The sequence below is a fragment of the Antedon mediterranea genome, chromosome 10 (assembly GCF_964355755.1).
Source record: "Antedon mediterranea chromosome 10, ecAntMedi1.1, whole genome shotgun sequence".
Lineage (NCBI taxonomy): Eukaryota > Metazoa > Echinodermata > Crinoidea > Comatulida > Antedonidae > Antedon > Antedon mediterranea.
Genome location: NC_092679.1, coordinates 371,033 through 393,379, shown reverse-complemented (window position 1 = coordinate 393,379; position 22,347 = coordinate 371,033). Strand labels below are relative to the sequence as shown.

Here is a 22,347-nt window from a genome sequence, read left to right as displayed (position 1 = left end):
TAAATTATTATACTTTATTAAAAAGATATTTACTTGCAAATATAACTTTTACTTTTGCATCGATGGTTTAATGGAGAAAAGGTCAGTCTTGAGGTCATCAAGAGGAAAACAAATGTGACACAATCGCAGACGATATATTTTATATTTCTTTAAATTAAACATAATAATAAACCAATGTAGCAATGATATTTAATAAACCGTGGATTCCCACAGTCTATATATTTACTTTATGACATGGACGAAAAAGAATCATTTCAAGATAGGCAAGAAAATGAGTTACAAGTTCTGCAGGCTATCTTCAATGATGACTTCCAGGACTGCCGTGTATGTGATGCATGGAAGGTAGGCCTATAGGCTATAGGCTAGGTTGAGTGTCGTTTTCTAATAGTAGTGTGACGTAAGAGGCCTAGACTTAGTGAAATGCAGATGACAGATTACGACCGATCGATAACAGTGTATACGTCTCAGACATTTTTTTTTCTCAATAATTATTTAACACATTTTTTTTTTTTGGCCGAAATTCTCTTGCTGATGGTTGGGTTTGGAAATAAAATAAATAAATAAAAATTATTCAATTTACCATTTCATTGTTTTGTAACTTCTTACTATATATACTAGTAGACATTTAAAAACAATCATTTAGCCTATAAAATGTTAGCAACAGTATAGATTAGTGTAACTGACAATTAGTTATTTGAAATTGTTGAGCCATGATTCCATTAATGAAGGTTATGTGGTACTAATGATGTTTACCCTGGGCCTTTAGAAAGAAGTTACAGGTTCAAATACTGGAATCTCACTATAGATTTAAGTAAGTACCATTCAAGCCGTCCCTAAAAACATTTTTCGTATTCAAATTTGAATTTCAAAATCGAATGTTATTAATTTTGATGCATATTATTTCTGTCTAGGTGTACCGCCCTCCTGATATTAAGTTGCATTTAAAACCTCAGCAAAGTACACATGAAAATGCAAATGTACATGTGAAGGTTGATATGCATGTTAAGTGCCCTCCTGAATATCCACAATTGTAAGTTATTACAGTTCATTAACAACATTTAATTGTATTATTTCAACAAATTTCACAAGATTTTACTATTACAAATAATGTTTATGTTTCATACATTTATAATTTTGATAGAATACCAGAGATTCATTTTGAAAATTCGAAAGGAATATCAAATGAGAAGTTGAAGACTCTAAAACAGGATGTTTTACTGAAGGCTAACAAACTTAAAGGAGAGGTATGATACAAATATATATAAATATACATTTATTCATCATATCACAATAAAATAATAGATTTATAATAATTCAAGAAAATGATGAAATGCTAGAACACATTTTTATAAGGCAGCATCCTGTTATTGGCTTCTTGCTGTTGGATGTGTTTGAAATAATATATAATAAAAATGAAATAAACAAATACATTTAAAAGTCTTTCCAATCGGATTTGTATATTGACTTATAGGTGATGATTTTAGAGTTGTCTCAAATTGTAACTGAATTCCTACATAAACACAATGTGCCACAACATGAGTCTTTCTACGATGCAATGATGTCAGCTCAAAAAAAGAAACAAGAAAAAATAGCACAAGAGCAGCAAAGAGAAGTTGAACAACAAAGAAAACTTAAAGAAAAAGAGGTTTGATATTTACTAGTGAATCTGAACACTTGATGAATCATTGAAAAAAAGGTCGTAGTTCAAATTGTATACCCATGAGTGTACAGTGTTATATTGTAATTGCTGTAATAGTAATAATCTAATTGAATTATTCTACTATGTATAAGTATAAAGGGAATTATAATCTAATTGATTTGCATTTGTTATCTAATTTGAGCAACATTTATCATATTTTTCTTACTTATTTGTAGAGAAAAATCCAAAACAAGTACCACATTATAATAAAGTATATTTTTATAATTGTGAAAATTATTCGTGCATTATATTCTTAATATATGTTTGTAGAGAAAAGAAATCGATAAAGAACTGCAAAGAAGACAGGATTTACAAGCAGCTATAAAGGAAGAGAGAAAAAAAAAGGAAATTGCTAACCAGGTCAGGCCAACAAACTTTAGTTATTGCTAACCAGGTCAGGCCAACAAACGTTAGTTATTGCTAACCAGGTCAGGCAAACAAACTTTAGTTATTGCTTACCAGGTTAGGCCAACAAACTGTAGTTATTTCTAACCAGGTCAGGCCAACAAACTGTAGTTATTGCTAACCAGGTCAGGCCAACAAACTTTATTTATTGCTAACCAGGTCAGGCAAACAAACTGTAGTGTTTACTAACCAGGTCAGGCAAACAAACTTTAGTTATTTCTAACCAGGTCAGGGAAACAAACTTTAGTTATTGGTAACCAGGTCAGGCCAACAAAATGTATTTATTGTTATCCAGGACAGGCCATAACAAATTGTGTATTTGTATAGATTTAGTTTTGTTTGTTGTGTAGAATGAAGAAACAAATCAAGACGACGGAAGTCAGAGTTCAAGTTCAAATAGTTCTCCAATAAAAAGACGACGTCAGCCAGATCCCGGGGAGGACGGAAAGACTATCAAAGGCAGAACTCGGTAAATAAAACAAATTATTATATAGAACAAAATTATACTGTCTCAAGTACTATGTTGATTGTATACTGTACTTACAAGAGTGTTGTTTTTTTACAGAAACTTAAGTTTTAGTAAGGAGTCAAAAGGTAATTGTCAAATGAAGAACAGCAAACGTGAGGGATCAGTAATAGTAACAAAGTTCAATACCAAGACTGATGATAGGACGATACACAGGGGAGCATGTCTAGGTAAGGCTTACCTATTGCTGTATATCTTATAGTCTTTTTTTATTTGTTTCCATCAGTAGTAAAGTACCAAGTGTACAACCCACAAATTTAAAATCTCATACAGAACAAAATACAACCACCCACCTATCACCAGCATTCCAAACCTAAAGCTAGAGCTTTAGATCCTTTTTTCAAATGATAGAAGGTGTAAATGACTATGGCTACCTAAAGAATATACATAGACACATTTTGCTCATCATCAACATATGATAATATTGTTATTTAGGTGAGGGGATCAGTGGTAGCAAGGTGTATGTTGGAATGGATGGTGGTAGTGGGCAACTTGTTGCAGTATGTGAATGGATTATGAAATGGAAACACAGTAAAGGACGCAAACCACTTCCTGATGAAGAGAAGAATGCTGACAGCTGTATCAAACAAGTTAGTATTAGTTCACATATTAATTTACATTAGTGTTTAGCTGACAGCTGTATCAAACAAGTTAGTATTAGTTCACACATTAATTTACATTAGTGTTTAGCTGACAGCTGTATCAAACAAGTTAGTATTAGTTCACACATTAATTTACATTAGTGTTTAGCTGACAGCTGTATCAAACAAGTTAGTATTAGTTCACACATTAATTTACATTAGTGTTTAGCTGACAGCTGTATCAAACAAGTTAGTATTAGTTCACATATTAATTTACATTAGTGTTTAGCTGACAGCTGTATCAAACAAGTTAGTATTAGTTCACATATTAATTTACATTAGTGTTTAGCTGACAGCTGTATCAAACAAGTTAGTATTAGTTCACACATTAATTTACATTAGTGTTTAGCTGACAGCTGTATCAAACAAGTTAGTATTAGTTCACATATTAATTTACATTAGTGTTTAGCTGACAGCTGTATCAAACAAGTTAGTATTAGTTCACACATTAATTTACATTAGTGTTTAGCTGACAGCTGTATCAAACAAGTTAGTATTAGTTCACATATTAATTTACATTAGTGTTTAGCTGACAGCTGTATCAAACAAGTTAGTATTAGTTCACACATTAATTTACATTAGTGTTTAGCTGACAGCTGTATCAAACAAGTTAGTATTAGTTCACATATTAATTTACATTAGTGTTTAGCTGACAGCTGTATCAAACAAGTTAGTATTAGTTCACATATTAATTTACATTAGTGTTTAGCTGACAGCTGTATCAAACAAGTTAGTATTAGTTCACACATTAATTTACATTAGTGTTTAGCTGACAGCTGTATCAAACAAGTTAGTATTAGTTCACACATTAATTTACATTAGTGTTTAGCTGACAGCTGTATCAAACAAGTTAGTATTAGTTCACATATTAATTTACATTAGTGTTTAGCTGACAGCTGTATCAAACAAGTTAGTATTAGTTCACATATTAATTTACATTAGTGTTTACACAGTGTACTGTTCTAGTAATATGTATCTGCAATCACATTCTACTTTAAAACTCTATGTTTACTTTGTACAGCTTCAGAGTATTGAGCAAGAATTCTCTTTTCTAATGAAGTTGAACCATCCAAACCTGGTACATTATCAGGCATTTAAGTATACACAAGATAAAAGTGCAATAAACGTTGAGGTTGGTATACAGTATGTGTTTAATTTTTGCTTATAGTTCATTACTTACAATATTTCTATTACCCCTTGTACACTGTCAACATTTCCATATACTTCTCTAAAGTTTTTTAGTATGGTCCTGTTTGTAATATAGAAATAAGAAAGAACAGTTAGTTGATCTTTGCAGTGTCGTATTCGGCCGCCTGTTGAGACAGCCAATTAAATATTAGTTGTCATACATTTACCAGAAAAAACCTTTTACTTATTTGTTAACATTACAGGTAGTTGGCCGTATTTGGGCACCTGTTGAGACAGCCAATTAGATATTAGTTAACATTACAGGTAGTTGGCCGTATTTGGGCACCTGTTGAGACAGCCAATTAGATATTAGTTAACATTACAGGTAGTTGGCCGTATTTGGGCACCTGTTGAGACAGCCAATTAGATATTAGTTAACATTACAGGTAGTTGGCCGTATTCGGCCGCCTGTTGAGACAGCCAATTAGATATTAGTTAACATTACAGGTAGTTGGCCGTATTTGGGCACCTGTTGAGACAGCCAATTAGATATTAGTTAACATTACAGGTAGTTGGCCGTATTCGGCCGCCTGTTGAGACAGCCAATTAGATATTAGTTAACATTACAGGTAGTTGGCCGTATTCGGCCGCCTGTTGAGACAGCCAATTAAATATTAGTTAACATTACAGGTAGTTGGCTGTATTTGGGCACCTGTTGAGACAGCCAATTAGATATTTGTTAACATTACAGGTAGTTGGCCGTATTTGGGCACCTGTTGAGACAGCCAATTAGATATTAGTTAACATTACAGGTAGTTGGCCGTATTCGGCCGCCTGTTGAGACAGCCAATTAGATATTAGTTAACATTACAGGTAGTTGGCCGTATTTGGGCACCTGTTGAGACAGCCAATTAAATATTAGTTAACATTACAGGTAGTTGGCCGTATTTGGGCACCTGTTGAGACAGCCAATTAGATATTAGTTAACATTACAGGTAGTTGGCCGTATTTGGGCACCTGTTGAGACAGCCAATTAGATATTAGTTAACATTACAGGTAGTTGGCCGTATTTGGGCACCTGTTGAGACAGCCAATTAGATATTAGTTAACATTACAGGTAGTTGGCCGTATTTGGGCACCTGTTGAGACAGCCAATTAGATATTAGTTAACATTACAGGTAGTTGGCCGTATTTGGGCACCTGTTGAGACAGCCAATTAGATATTAGTTAACATTACAGGTAGTTGGCCGTATTTGGGCACCTGTTGAGACAGCCAATTAGATATTAGTTAACATTACAGGTAGTTGGCTGTATTTGGGCACCTGTTGAGACAGCCAATTAGATATTAGTTAACATTACAGGTAGTTGGCCGTATTCGGCCGCCTGTTGAGACAGCCAATTAGATATTAGTTAACATTACAGGTAGTTGGCCGTATTTGGGCACCTGTTGAGACAGCCAATTAGATATTAGTTAACATTACAGGTAGTTGGCCGTATTCGGCCGCCTGTTGAGACAGCCAATTAGATATTAGTTAACATTACAGGTAGTTGGCCGTATTCGGCCGCCTGTTGAGACAGCCAATTAAATATTAGTTAACATTACAGGTAGTTGGCCGTATTTGGGCACCTGTTGAGACAGCCAATTAGATATTAGTTAACATTACAGGTAGTTGGCCGTATTTGGGCACCTGTTGAGACAGCCAATTAGATATTAGTTAACATTACAGGTAGTTGGCCGTATTTGGGCACCTGTTGAGACAGCCAATTAGATATTAGTTAACATTACAGGTAGTTGGCCGTATTTGGGCACCTGTTGAGACAGCCAATTAGATATTAGTTAACATTACAGGTAGTTGGCCGTATTTGGGCACCTGTTGAGACAGCCAATTAGATATTAGTTAACATTACAGGTAGTTGGCCGTATTTGGGCACCTGTTGAGACAGCCAATTAGATATTAGTTAACATTACAGGTAGTTGGCTGTATTTGGGCACCTGTTGAGACAGCCAATTAGATATTAGTTAACATTACAGGTAGTTGGCCGTATTCGGCCGCCTGTTGAGACAGCCAATTAGATATTAGTTAACATTACAGGTAGTTGGCCGTATTTGGGCACCTGTTGAGACAGCCAATTAGATATTAGTTAACATTACAGGTAGTTGGCCGTATTCGGCCGCCTGTTGAGACAGCCAATTAGATATTAGTTAACATTACAGGTAGTTGGCCGTATTCGGCCGCCTGTTGAGACAGCCAATTAAATATTAGTTAACATTACAGGTAGTTGGCTGTATTTGGGCACCTGTTGAGACAGCCAATTAGATATTTGTTAACATTACAGGTAGTTGGCCGTATTTGGGCACCTGTTGAGACAGCCAATTAGATATTAGTTAACATTACAGGTAGTTGGCCGTATTCGGCCGCCTGTTGAGACAGCCAATTAGATATTAGTTAACATTACAGGTAGTTGGCCGTATTTGGGCACCTGTTGAGACAGCCAATTAAATATTAGTTAACATTACAGGTAGTTGGCCGTATTTGGGCACCTGTTGAGACAGCCAATTAGATATTAGTTAACATTACAGGTAGTTGGCCGTATTTGTGCACCTGTTGAGACAGCCAATTAGATATTAGTTAACATTACAGGTAGTTGGCCGTATTTGGGCACCTGTTGAGACAGCCAATTAGATATTAGTTAACATTACAGGTAGTTGGCCGTATTTGGGCACCTGTTGAGACAGCCAATTAGATATTAGTTAACATTACAGGTAGTTGGCCGTATTTGGGCACCTGTTGAGACAGCCAATTAGATATTAGTTAACATTACAGGTAGTTGGCCGTATTTGGGCACCTGTTGAGACAGCCAATTAGATATTAGTTAACATTACAGGTAGTTGGCCGTATTTGGGCACCTGTTGAGACAGCCAATTAGATATTAGTTAACATTACAGGTAGTTGGCCGTATTTGGGCACCTGTTGAGACAGCCAATTAGATATTAGTTAACATTACAGGTAGTTGGCCGTATTTGGGCACCTGTTGAGACAGCCAATTAGATATTAGTTAACATTACAGGTAGTTGGCCGTATTTGGGCACCTGTTGAGACAGCCAATTAGATATTAGTTAACATTACAGGTAGTTGGCCGTATTTGGGCACCTGTTGAGACAGCCAATTAGATATTAGTTAACATTACAGGTAGTTGGCCGTATTTGGGCACCTGTTGAGACAGCCAATTAGATATTAATGTCATTAAATAATGTTGTACATTTACCAGGTTCTAATGGAATATGTTGGAGGTGGAAATCTTTATCAACATGTTGATAATATCACGTCTATCCCCATGGAAACCGTGCGACAGTATGCGTGTGATCTGATCGAAGCCCTTTGCTACTTACATGACAAGTCAGTAACACACAAAAACCTGAAAGCGTCCTCTGTGTTCCTTGACGAAGACGGCAAGTTACGAGTCGCTGATTACAGCATTGATAAAAGGTATTATACAGAATTAGAAGTCTGTGCTTACTCTGTCCAATAATCACTCTTATTGGAGAAGTCTTGTTAAGTTCGCTATGTTGCAAGACGTACAGTGTTCATGATGATGAGAAGAGTGAGGCTAATTATTGTAACCAAGGCCCCATTAGGTATGAAAACATGAATAAGGCATTGTAATGTATGTTTTATGTTATGTCTAAAATTAAAATCCTGGCTTTAAATATACCACGATTGTGATGACATTATTCATATTTAGGTTGTCTAGTTTGTATGAGACTTGTAGTTCTGAAAGTCACTGTGTTAGATTCAGTGATGAGAAGACGTATGGAAGAGGTGGCAAGAAAGGAGATATTCTCAAATTGGTGAGTAACTTACAATGATATACTAAAGCTCAGTCTACACTATCAAACTAGTTTGACAAAAAAGTGTGATGTGCACAAATATGCTAGTGATATGTTTAAATATGGTAGTGATATGACATCATCATTTTTTTGTTGTCAAACTAGATAGTGTTGACAGAGCTTATGTTATGTAATATACATTAATATTATCAGATATAATACTAATTGTTTCTCCTGCATATTTACTATGATTTAGTCAGTATATATATTTATTTTGTTTTCAGGGTACTATTTTACTTGGTGTTATACAAGGTGATATTGAGGTGATAGAACCTCCTTATAAGATTCCTCAACACCTTCCAGCAGAAATAAAAGACTTCTTAGACAGGTAAGCCACTTCATTTGCTTCATGATCAACAAGCATAATAATGCTTGCCTTTCAATTCAAATGCATGGGTTCGTCTCCATGCTTAATCAAATATTCCTCTTCGCTAACTTTATGACTACCAAGACAAATATGTTTAATTCTGATACTGAAGTTGCCAGATTAAATATGTTCAATATTAACTTTCTCTCTGTAGCTAAGCAAATACTATGACTATGTTAAGTTAGGTTATAAGATTGATGTAACTATACTTTGTAGGTGTCTTGATTTGGATGAGGGTACCCGCTGGTCAGCACATCAACTGCGTGATCATCCATTTATACATCCACCAATCTCAACGGGTTGCCATGATAACAAGAGCAATGAAAGCAATAACCAACTATCAGGTAAAGTTTCTAATTTAATTTTTTTTTTTTTTAAATTTTATTTATTCAGGTATATATAGTAAAAATGTGCAGCCCGGAGGCTGAAATTGTTGATTTACAACAAAAATATATGAAATTTCAAATGTTTAAAAAACTGCAAAATTGATACAAAACATTTAAAAACATTATTTGGGTCGGAAAGATGTTAGAGTTGTTGATTGATAGCAAAAAAGAGGGAAATAGATTGAGGTGAGTAATAGGTACCACTAAGGCCTAGAAATAACTAAAGGAAAAAATAGTGTAAGTTAATATGTTGATAGCGTATACACATGAACATTTTGCTTTGAATGGATGTTAACAAATCTAACTATAAACAATTTTTTTTATTAGAGAATGGTGTAGATGAGACAAACTTAAAGGTTGCAATGCATCTCAGGTGGGGTCCATCAAGACTGCTCAGTGAATTTCAAATTATGGACCTGCTTGGCAAAGGAGGGTTCGGCTCGGTTATGAAGGTAAACTATTATATTGGGATTTTTTATTAGTAAAATATGTGAAATAGTATCTAAAATAGTTTATTTATTATAATTTATTTCAAGATGTCATTACCTAAATGTAAAATATAATTAAATCTGCCTTCCTCATTATGAGTTCACACAATCATCATTTTAGTTTAAGTATTCACACCTGGGTTTGAGTTTAGTTTTGATTGTTTAGATTTATTTTGTATTATTTTTTTTATATTTTTTTTATTAAAAAATTTATTTATTTTATTTATTTATCTATTTATTTCATTTCCCAACCAACAGTGAACTCATGGTTCACCACTTACAGGAGGGAACACAGACAAACACGTACACATACAATAAAAAATATTAAAGCTACTAACAATGTTACGAAACTTACGGAGATTATTACTTTAAATATCTAACTGAGGGTTTCTTAAAAGAAAAGAATTATAAGTTTGACTTAATCTACTAATAAAACCATTTTTAAAAACATTTACTCTAAAAGGAATATGAAAAGTAGGATTTTAAGATAAAAATTACTAACTAAGTTACAGTCAAATAAAGAATTAACACATTTATACAAAAAAACAAGATCAAAAAAGGTTCTACGGGACTCATGAGATTGGACATGGAAATGCAAATCAGGATTGTGGTTATGGCTAATGTAGCGTAAAAAAACAGTTATGCAGACGCTGAATGCGTGTAGACTGAGTTTTAATTAAAAATTTATTTTAAAGATGTATTGTCCCTTTGACTAAAAAAATAAAAAAAAAAGATTTTGAAAAAAATCGGGTCATTTTGAAGTATCATAATAGTTATTAACTTTCACCAAAAATTAGTCGAAAAAAAAAATCATTTAACTGAAATACAGACGTATTTTGGTTCAAAAAATAACTTTGACTTCCAGTCAAAGTTTTCGATCAAAACATATCTCATAATGCAACGTGCTTATTTGGCTACTCTGTATGCATAATTATAAAACTTCCTCGCGATCTGTGTAAAAAGACCTTCTCAACCGTGACGAGTTGTAAACAATCCTAATTAGCATCATGCATAATGCATACTCATGGTTTGAAATCTTTGTTTACTTTCGCTCCTGACGATTTACCAGACGAAATGTAATCAAATTAATTTACCTGTTAATTACGTAAACTTGTTGTTTTTGGCTCGAATTTTGAACTTAAAGTGAATAGCTTTAATATTACTTTGATATGACCAATTTAAATTTAGAATATTTTGATCTTCATTTTTTTGTGTTTCAAGGGACAATACATCTTTAAAATTATTAGGAACAAGATTGAACGTCTTAGGAAAGTCTGTGTAAATAATCACATTGCTTCCCGTCATCAAATTCAGGTAGCTATAATAGTTTTGACTAGATTTTTATTTGTTTTGTTAAAAGGTTAAAAACAAGCTGGACAGTAACTTTTATGCTATCAAAAGAATTCAACTTGACCCTAGCAAGCAAGAGTTGACCCGAAAGATTACACGAGAAGTCAAGTTACTTTCACGTTTACACCATGAAAATGTTGTCAGGTAACATGCATTTTATGTTTCTTGATCAATGTGTAAATAAATAAATTGGCACAAGACCAGAGAACAGAATAATTCTTAATCCAATGATGTTGCCTTTGATACTAGAGTTATGTGTTGCATTAATTCTAACAGCCCTTTTTTAATTACCTTTATCTGTCTGTATCTGTAATATGTAATGTATCATAACATTTATACTCGCCTAAAACACAGATATTACAATTCATGGATTGAAACTGCAGAGGAACAGCTCACAACAGATGAGTCTGAGACAGGCACATCCTCAAACACAGATGACATTGTTAAGAACTTTGATATTGAAGAAAGGAATAGTTTGAATATATCTGATAACATTGAACAACTGGCTCCTAAAGTTGGTATGTAGTTTTATGTTAATTTTAATAAAGGCAACCCCCGCTCTCTACACAGACCAGCGGTAAAGTAAGTATCAAATAATGGTAAGGGGAAAACAAAAATATGGAATCTATGTTTTGACCATTTACACACAATACGGAGCTATTGGGTTTCTGCTTACCATTACCGCTCGTCTGTGTAAATTGGCCTTAGCAATACTTATTATACAAAACTAAAATTAAGAACATAGGCTCTGTCAAATTGTGTATCCAACATAGTAAAAACATATATCTGGGTATATAGTAGGTACTGACTGAATGAATGATTTAAACCCATCACTTTCCACAATGTGTATATTTCAGGTAATCTGAACTCATATGAATGGAGTACATCATATGACAACCCTAGTATGCCACACCAAGAGACCAGTAGCAGTGAAGAAGAGGATGATGATGCCTTCTGTGGGCCTTTCATGTAAGTACAGTATAACGTTTGTGAAAACCTCAATATGACCAGTTAATTAGAACTTCACTCTATTCTTTATCATGGAGGAACTGTCAAACTGGCTGGACTTTAAAACTTCTTGACTACCATTACTTATTTTTTTCAGGCCAATATCTGAAAGTGATTCTGGTGATGGCATCATATTTGAAGATTCTGATTTTGGAAATTCTGGAAAATACATTGATTCTTTCAGTTACGTAAGTAAGATTGCTTTTTTTTGTTGCTTTTATATTCATCAAACTCTTTACACATTTTTAAAGAGAATAATCTTGTGTTTCCTCTTTCTAGGACAAAAAATCCAGCTCATACTCAAAGAATGACCAGTCAGTAGATGATGGGTCAAAGGGCACATTACAATACCTTTACATCCAAATGGAATTCTGTGAGAAGAGCACGCTGCGTACGGCTATTGATGCTGGGCTCTGGAAGGATAGTAAAAGAGTGTGGAGGTACTTCAGGGAGATAGTCGAAGGCCTTGTACATATACACTCACAGGTTAGAATTAGAAAACAAACATAAAACACCTTTGAGCTGGCCAAATATGTGTGGTTTTCCGGAAAGTCTGCTATTCAGAATGTGTTTTTAATGTTAAAAATGGATTTGAGATCTTATGCTCATCAAAAAATTGGGTCCTTATGGTCCTCAAAAAAAGTCTTGTATTGGACGAGTTTCCGGTTTTCAGTGTTGGGAGAGTCGACTGTACTTTAAATGTTGTTGTTTTTACTCATTATGTAATGACCAATACTACAGTTGAGTTGTTATAACAAGACAACTTAACGGAAACAATCTTCCATCCATAAGAGGTGGTTAACATGCTTGCCTTCCAATCCCATGTTACAGGGTTCAATTCTGATCTAGTTCCATGGTTGTAACTTACCACTCTTTCAACTCCACTCCCTAAGGCTCAAATGAGACCTAATTTATAAGCACAATAAATTATAAAATAGTTTATCTATCCTGTATGAGTTACCCGCTGTTGTATGTGTATGAAAAAAAAGAAGAGGTTAATTAAAATAATAAAAGTAAATATTGATTTAGGGTATGATACACCGTGACTTAAAACCAGTGAACATCTTCTTGGATTCTGTTGATCATGTTAAGATTGGTGATTTTGGTTTAGCCACAACACACTCATTAGGAGCTATGAGTGACCCATTAGCAGAGACAACTAACGTCCCAACAAACCCAGATGCCTCGCATTCAGGAGAGGGGCAAGGTACGTAAGTTACTTTCATATCCTATGCAATAGTGAGTGAGTGGCTGAGCGGTTAAGACAGTGTAACAGTAATTATGTAGCCCTAACACAGGCAAGGGTTTGAAGCTTACTCACTTCATGGTTCTGGTGGTAGAACGAGTCTTCTCTGTTAAGGACTATAAACGGTAGGTCCATTGTACAGTAAGAGTTACCCCGGTGTAGTGGTATACACACAGCCACTATCACACGCATACATTTACTTAACTCATCCAATGATCATAACTTGGCCCTGTGGGGGACCAGTCTTGGACTGAAGAGGTTACCCAGTATAAATAAATAATAATAATAGTTTATCCAATCAACATAGCTAGTAGTTTAATCACAACATATAGATAAGTACAAATTTAACATTAATGTGAATGCATAAAGATAATTGGATAGATTTTAATAATGTTACAATTTATTAACAGGTCCTAACCACATGACAGGTAAAGTTGGTACTGCACTGTATGTTAGTCCTGAGTTATGTAAAGGAAGAGGAACTTATAACCAGGTATGACTTTTAGCTGTCTACTTCAATCACTGTTGTATTGTTGGGTAATGAGAAGGTATCCCGTAAGATACTATTGAACTCAAAAAAACACCCAACACTCTCTCTTCCTATGCCTCTGCCAACTAATTGAGGAATTTGTAATTTTCATTAACTTTCTCTGAAATTCTAGATTTCTCTACAAACTGTTTAACAAGTAAGATTTTTTTAGCAATCATTGAGTGTGTGCAGACCAAATTAGCCTTTCCTGTTTGTTGTTTTAGAAAGTTGATTTGTACAGTCTTGGAATCATCTTCTTTGAGATGTGCTTTCCTTCGTTGAGCACTGGTATGGAAAGGGTCAAGATACTTAGTAATTTACGTCAGGTAGGTCATAGGTCAACTTTATAATTACCATATTAGGCGACATCATTACAATACATTAACCAATTCTATATATTCATATTACCTTATAAATTATGTTTATTTTGTTGTTTACTAGGAATCAATCCAATTCCCTAAGGAGTTTGATGAGACTAACATGGTTGAACATGCATTTATTATTCGCTGGCTTTTGAACCATGACCCGAGTCAGCGACCTATGGCATCAGAGCTGCTACGAAGCAAGCATATCCCTCCAGCTGAGGAAGAAAATATCAGACTTAATGAGATGTTGATTCAAACAATAGCTAACACAGAATCAACAGCTTATCACAGAATGATGTCTGAGCTGTTCTCACAAGAAGTTACAGCCACTGCCGATTTCATATATGATACAGAAATTCACAAGGTAATAACGATACAGTAATATGTAATCTTTTCAACTTATTGCCTTCCTTTCATTTCTTTATTCTAAAGCTCTAGACTATCAAACTGTATGTGACACCAAACATGATGATGTCATATCACTACCATATTTGGGCATATCACTACCATATTTGGGCATATCACTACCATTTTTTAGAACATCACACTGTCAAACTAGTTTGATAGTGTAGACAGAGCTTTATAAATTCTTTCTGTTCTAATTTTATAATCTGTTCCTTTCAGGGTCAATATCATTTAAAGCAGTCGGTAATAGAGCAGAATGTATACTACACAATCTGTCGTGTGTTTGAGAAGCACGGTGCGTCACGGCTGTCTACACCATTGCTGCTACCAATGAATGACTTATACAGGAAGACTGAAATGTGTGTTACCCTTATGGATCACAGTGGAGGACTGGTTACACTGCCTTATGATTTAAGAGTGAGTATACTTTTCCATTAATCCAGAATTAGATTAGGTAGACTGTCAAAACTTTTCATGGTGAGCATTATACAGTCAACTCTCCCAATACTCTCTGAAAAACGAAAAAAAAAACAGGCATTTCCCTAGGTCTAAAAACACATTTAGAATACCAGACTCTTAAAAACAGAAACTCAGATTTTTATCTTGGTCCAAAAGGTCCTAAATTCATTTTACCATTAAAAACACATTCAGCATACCAGAATCTCTGGAAAACCAGACATATTAGGCCAGCCCAAAGGTGTCTAGTATTGGGGAGTTGACACTAGTAGGACCTATACTTTATAAACTTCATTAACCATGCATAATATGATTTTGGTTTAGGATTGCAATGTATGTATGTGTTTGTTGTTCTTTGCAGGTTTCGTTTGCGAGGTATGTTGCGAGAAATAACATAACAAGACTTAAAAGGTATGTACTCAATTTGTACAATTTATTTATAATTTTGATAAAATGGTTTTAGATGGTATGGACAATGTGTTATTATTATTTGTCTTCTTCTATTCTGGTATAAACATAATTTGTTTCTGTATAAAGCTTTGTCTACACTATCAAAGTTTATGTGATAACAAAATATGATGTGCCCATATATGGACATGTTGATGTCATATCACTACCATATTTGGGCATATCACTACCATATTTGGGCACATCGCACTTTATTTTGTTAAACTAGTTTGATAGTGTAGACAGAGCTTAAGACTGTAGTCTCTTCTGTTACATACAATAGTTTCATTTTGCAGATATTGTATTGATCGAGTTTATCGTGAGAAGCGTTTGTTTGGCAGTCATCCACGTGAACTAACAGAGTGCGCATTTGACATAATTAGTAACACACAAGGAACGTTGATACCGGATGCTGAGGTTTTACATGTTGTAACAGAGATCATCAATGAGTACCCATCATTACAAGTAATTGACATACTATACTAGAATGGCATATTAGTAATCACAGATTCCTATCTTACAACAAGAGACTTTTAGTAACATTTCACTCAAACTTTGTTTTGGTAATTGGTTTGATGCTTCATGCTCAACAATTCCAGTTAAAACAAATAGACATAAATTGTCATTCTTACCTAGCGCTATTAGACTACACAACAATGAGTTTCAAAGATAGGTCATTAGGTCTGTTGTATTTTATATTGCTTGATCAGTTGTTGTTGTTGTTGTTAGTTCCATGTTGATCATGAATGTAAATATTATGTGTGTATTGTTTTGCTTGTGTTTTTCTGCCAAGAAAACAATTATCATTATACTATGTATGAATGACATTATAAATCGAATCTGAATGTCATTCAGACTATGTTAACATGAATTTATATTTTGTTGGTATCTTATTTGTTCTTTTCTATTGATAGGCTCGCAACTATTTTATTCACATAAACCACACGCTGCTGTTAACAGCCATCTTGAACCATTGTGGTATTCCTGAGAAACAGCATGCCTCAGTGTACAACATTCTTAGTGATGCCAAGGTGGAAAGGTTAACTAAAGTTCAAATACAAACAAGACTTGTTAGTCTGTCAATTACTGAACAACAAGTAAGCTATTTCATTGTTAATTTAAAAAAAACATGTGTATCCACAACAAATGTAAATGTGCTTTTTCAGCATTGTTTAAAGTTTAAACCATTACAACTGCCATTAGTAATAGAGAACTTACAATTTTCGACATCCAAGGACTGATGACCAACCTAGGTCAGGTCATTCAAAATGTCGCCTGGACCTAGAAACCATTAAGCTGTTGGCGTGGAGCGAGGACACACATGTCCCATTATCTACACTATATGTAGTTTGTCCATCGGTTGTCGCGAATCGAAATCTCCCTATTGGACAGTATGCTAACAACTGCTTGTACTAAATTACTCTTAATGTCCTGAAACTTCTGGATAAACTGATCAGATTATTATAATATTATAACATTTTATTACAGGTCAGTAATATGTACATGTATGTTGAAATGGAAGGACCATTAAGCCAAATCAACAGATTATTAAAGCCGGTGTATAAAGGTAAAGGACCAAATGCATCAATGGCAAAGCAGGCATTGCATGAGTTGGAAACTGTTATAACACATGCCCAGGTGCTTGGAGTGAGGGCTGAGGTAAGTAGAAACGGCCTCTGTATATATATATGAATGCATGAATGAGAATATGTGTGGGAGACACCAACTTAGGAGAACTAAAAGGTACTGAATTCTGTTTCTATGTGTGTGTATGAAAAGTGCCAATTTGATTCACTTTGTCTTTTAATTGTAAAACTATTAATCTATTTAATTATTGTTTTCTTTTAACAGATGAAGATCTCCCTCTCTCTTGTATACAATGTTCATCTTTATTCTGGAATCATGTTCCAATTTGTTGCTAACATTCGTCGTAAGAAAGGCAAAAGTGGAATGGATGTTCTAGCTGCCGGAGGAAGATATGATAAACTTGTAAGAATCTAACTTGTTATACTGCAATAGTATATGTTTAGTAGGATTTAAGAAAAATTAAAAAAAGCAGTGTTTGTTTAATAGGCCTAACTCATGACATTTATTTTCCTAGGCAGCAGGCAATTTATTTTCATCTGGGCTAGGCTAAATGTATTGTTGTATCAATGTGATGAACTTTCTGATTGTATTTCTTTGACAGATACCGTTATTTAAGCATGCTGTATCAAGCTCAATGCAAAGTCTGCTGTGTCCTTGTGCTGTGGGAGTTAGTATACATCTTGAAAAAATTGTCTTTGCTGGCTTGCAAGATTCTGAAGAGGTTAGTTCATACTCTTTTTTTTTTAACTACTAATAATACTGAGCTTGAATTCTAACCGGATAATAACTTGTGAAGACTCTGGTGTTGTGTTTATGAATCGAACCATTAACATTAACTCATTGCAGGTTCCATACAAAACTTATTTGTGTGAATGCGAACCAATACAACATAACATAGCAAACACCGGACCAACTCGGTTCGGTGTGAATTAATCATGTGTTTTTGTTACTCATCAATCTGACAAATTTTCAATAAAAATAAAAATCTTAATGATTGAATTCAACTGTTATAGAGACTAAGAATTGTTGTTCCTTGTTTTTCCATAGATGCCAAGTACTTGTGACATTCTTGTCTGTGCCATTGGCAGCAGTTGTTCATTAAAAGACAAATTGAAATGTGTGAGAGACCTTTGGGCAGGAGGCCTCAAAGCTGACATTCTATGCGACACATCATTGGTAAGTGTATGCTTTCATTATTATCTTATGTCTGAAAATGTTATGAGCATTTCATATGACAATTATAACATTATATATAACAAATTGTATTAAAATATAATTAAAAGTATTTTAAAAATGAAACTCCCTTAGCCTTAACATGATAATATGGATTTTGTTTTTTTAAATAAAATGAATGGATGAATGAATACATACGGTACATACATGGAGAAACATATTCATCTTGTTTCTCCATTATCCATACAAGTACAGTACCAACAGTTGGAGTACATATTTGTGTGTTTTCTTGCAAGCTTTTACTGTTGTTTATATATGTAGGGATTAGAAGAAATACAAGAGTATTGCAAGTATGTGGGGATTACACATATGGTGCTAATTAAAGATCTTGAAAGCCAAAAAGTCAAGGTAAAATCACATTTATTTTTAATGTTTCATTGGATAATTAATAGGAGCAAACTGCAATGTTTAATTTATCATGTAATACAGTTGACTCTCTCTAAACTCATTCACAATATCAGAATTTTGAGGAAAACCAGAAATATTAGGCCAGCCCAAGTGTGTCTGGTGTTTGCAGAGTGGACAGTTACTGCGGTAAACAAACTACATTAATCAAACTACATCAATCAACAGTGATTTACTCAATTATTGTAATTCTTAAAGGTGCGGTCAATTGAGAATGAGAAGAATCAGATTGAGTTTAAGGAGACAAGAGTAGAAATTAGTAACCTTGTGGACTTCTTACAACAAAAGAAATCATCTCATGAAAAAATGTGAGTTCAGATTAAAAAATGTTAGATATGCTCAACCAATATTAGGCAGAAGCAGGAAGGTATCTCATTTGGTATAAAGCTCTGTCTACACTATCAAACTAGTTTTAGTTTTGATGTGCCCAAATAATATGGTAGTGATATGCCATTTTCACATTGTACTGTTTGTATGATGTGAATAAAGTTGAAAGTAAAAAAAAGTAATACAAAAATATATAGTAGTGATATGCCCAAATATGGTAGTGATATGACATCATCACACATTTTTGTCATATAAAGTTTGATAGTGTAGACAGAGCTTTAACATATTTCCATACATTTATGTGCATGCTGTTTTATGAAGAAACATTCATTTAAATAATAATTTAACTACTCGGCTACAATTATATTTCTTTTCCCTCAGTGAATCTTTAGACTCTAACGTTTCTTGCAATAAATCTGGTCTGTACCATCAATCCAGTACTGATACAGGCGCAACAAACACATCTTATAATATTCGCTTTGTGCCTCATGAAAAACTTGACACAGTAGATCGAAAAAGAACTGAGAGAAGGGTAAGATATCTACTTGATATTTGTTTATATTCTGGGACACTTCTGGGAGATGTAACCATCTAAAGAGAATGTCAGTAGTGTTGAGAGATTTGTGTCAAGTTGTTGATCCCAGTATAAAGCCGTTTTTATAACTACTGTACAAGTGTCTCTATTTTAAGTAATGATCAACCACTATACAATACAATACAATACAACACAATACAATACAATACAATACAATACAATACACTGTTACACTCAACTAATGTATCTTAGTTTTATCTGAAGTGTTTGTTTATTCTTTTATTAGATTCAAACAAGAATCTGGCAACTGCTTGAGAATTTTTCTTCCAAGACTAAAGTTGAAGTTGTTGCAGTAAGTTGCTAATTATTTATTACTCTGAACCCTTAGTGCTTCTACATGGCCTTTATTACTCTGAACCCTTAGTGCTTCTACATGGCCTTTTTTCAATTATTGGTTTTATGTTTTGTATTTGTTTTCTTCTTAGGTGGATTTACCAATGTCTGTTGTTAAGAGTATGATTGTCACACTGGATGTAAGTATAAAAATACATACTTACTTTACTTTAGTGTAGAGACTGGAAGCAAAAGTCCTCATTACTTGTCCAATCCTCGGTAGGACACATACTTTGCAGAGTGATTCTGCCAGTGTTTTTAAATTACTGACTTAAATGAATTTATTGTGGCTGAATCTACTGCTTCATGTGAGAGGGCATTCCAATTACAGTATTTATACTCCTGATTCAATAAGCATTTTTACTAACATATACAGTATATTCATTTCAAACCATTTAGAATTATTAAATGTTTCTTTGTGTCATTGTCTGTGATCGAGTCCATTTAATTTTGGTTGTAGTTTGACAATGATGAGAACTCCTATCAGGAGAGTGTTTTCCAGTTGATTGAAAAACACCAAAAATACAGGAAATATCTCACTATTATTTGTGATGAATTGATGGAAATTAAGATTGAGACCAAGTAAGATTTTATTTTATATTTATTTATTGACTGCTGTTAAAACGATTAAATAATAACAAAAATACCCATTTTCATGATTCTTGAGCTCTATGGGGTTGTATGTCACCTGACATTTCCCTTTTTTTAAAATAATAACCAAGTTGCCATAGTCAGTTTAAAATACTTGCATTTGGTTTTACACTAGGGTGACTGATGTGCTTGTACTGTATACATACAGAGATAGAGAAGAAGGCTACAAAGTCATCATATAAGGAGCGGTTGAAAACAAAATAAAGAACAATTTCAAAACTTGAATTTCAAACGTAGATAGTCTAAAGCTCTGTCTACACTATCAAGCTAGTTTTGATATGTATTAATATCTATATGTTGTGGCTAATCTACTATGCTATGCTGGAAATGATATTGAATAGACTATTGCATAAAGCTCTGTCTACACAATCAAACTAGTTTTAATCTGTATGTTGTGGCTAAACTACGTTGAATGGAAATAATATTGAATAGACTATTGCATAAAGCTATGTCTACACTATCAAACTAGTTTTAATCTGTATGTTGTGGCTAAACTACGTTGAATGGAAATAATATTGAATAGACTATTGCATAAAGCTATGTCTACACTATCAAACTAGTTTTAATCTGTATGTTGTGGCTAAACTACGTTGAATGGAAATAATATTGAATAGACTATTGCATAAAGCTCTGTCTACACTATCAAACTAGTTTGACAAAAAAAAGTTTGATGTGCCCTAACATGGTAGTGATTATCATCATGTCCATATATGGGCACATCACATTTTTTTGTCACATAAATGTTGATAGTGTAGAGAGCTTTACTTGAAATAATATAATTTAAACGAAAACATTCAACTCACTCAAGTCATTATCATTTTCAATATGAAAAGGACCATGAGTTTGCTATTGCAATTAAAGTCTCTTTTATATTATTAGATACTTAGGATCATTAATAGAGATAGCTGCATTCCATTGTTACAGGCTGTAAACTTGTATATAACAAATAGAATACAAATTATATTTCACTCCAAAATGAGAAAAAAATATTTGAAAAGATCAGTACTAACAGTATTAAAGCTTGTTATTAAAGCTTGTTATTAATGCTTGTTATTAAAGACCCCTTCCCTGCAATTTTGGACGTTTTTTGGAAAATAATACATATATATCACTTTAAAAACATCAAACCATGTCATTCCTTGTCTTAAATGTACGTTTTATGGTAAATTATGATAAAAAGTGAGAAACAATGCACTACCTAGTAGCTCGCGGCGATCGACCTCTCGTTGGACGGTCTTAGGCCTAGCCTAGCTAGGCTTAGTTTTGTAGGCCTAGCTGGTAAACATCGGTAACGTACGAACATCGTACGCTAGCTATATACCTAGCCTGACGTTGTACAGTTGCTGCATTAATAGTCTTTCTATTTTTGCCAGACTCCGTTGATACAAATTGGGGAAAACCCGGTATTTTCGCTGAAAAGTTAGGAGCCTTCCATTTGTTTTGGCCTCACGATCAATCGAAAAGTGGGCGAATTACAGGTGAAAAACAAAAATATCAATCCGCGCGCAATGCATTTTGGGATTTATAGCGGGCCGCTATAATTATTAGAATCTACTTATTTTTCACATTTTTAACCGTTTAAAGACGAAAAAAGTTATCGCAATAGGACCATATAGTATTATTTTTACATTAAATATAGTTTGTGATCTTAAATTAGATCTAAAAAACGTAGGGAATGGGGCTTTAAATCTTGTTATTAAATCTTGTTTTTTAATTTGCTAAAGTTTTACTTTTGTACAAATAATTTCCCTGTATTTATTTGCAAAACTTCCAGTATAATTTATGTAAACAAGACAACAACCTGTAAATAAAATTTGAAAATAATTTGTAGTTCTTTTTTTTTTATGTCAATGCAGCAATTTAACAACTTAAATGTTTGGA

General features: G+C 33.8%; 1 protein-coding gene across 1 annotated transcript; it reads left to right on the top strand.

Annotated features, from left to right (window-relative positions):
• The first annotated feature begins 143 nt into the window (after positions 1-143).
• Positions 144-22,178, top strand: LOC140061069 (eIF-2-alpha kinase GCN2-like). The gene is made up of 38 exons (XM_072107493.1): positions 144-342; positions 912-1,030; positions 1,142-1,244; positions 1,472-1,645; positions 1,970-2,059; positions 2,455-2,573; positions 2,670-2,800; positions 3,066-3,220; positions 4,293-4,403; positions 7,670-7,887; positions 8,144-8,249; positions 8,513-8,616; positions 8,872-8,999; positions 9,369-9,493; positions 10,890-11,023; positions 11,234-11,397; positions 11,737-11,848; positions 11,985-12,075; positions 12,167-12,373; positions 12,917-13,094; positions 13,544-13,626; positions 13,887-13,988; positions 14,104-14,391; positions 14,652-14,849; positions 15,250-15,299; positions 15,632-15,800; positions 16,250-16,432; positions 16,824-16,994; positions 17,187-17,324; positions 17,524-17,643; positions 17,970-18,098; positions 18,417-18,503; positions 18,759-18,868; positions 19,269-19,419; positions 19,709-19,774; positions 19,908-19,955; positions 20,276-20,397; positions 20,582-22,178. The coding sequence occupies exons 1-38, from the start codon at positions 235-237 to the stop codon at positions 20,646-20,648; spliced, it is 4,959 nt and encodes a 1,652-aa protein (XP_071963594.1). The 5' UTR covers positions 144-234; the 3' UTR covers positions 20,649-22,178.
• The last annotated feature ends 169 nt before the right edge of the window (positions 22,179-22,347 follow it).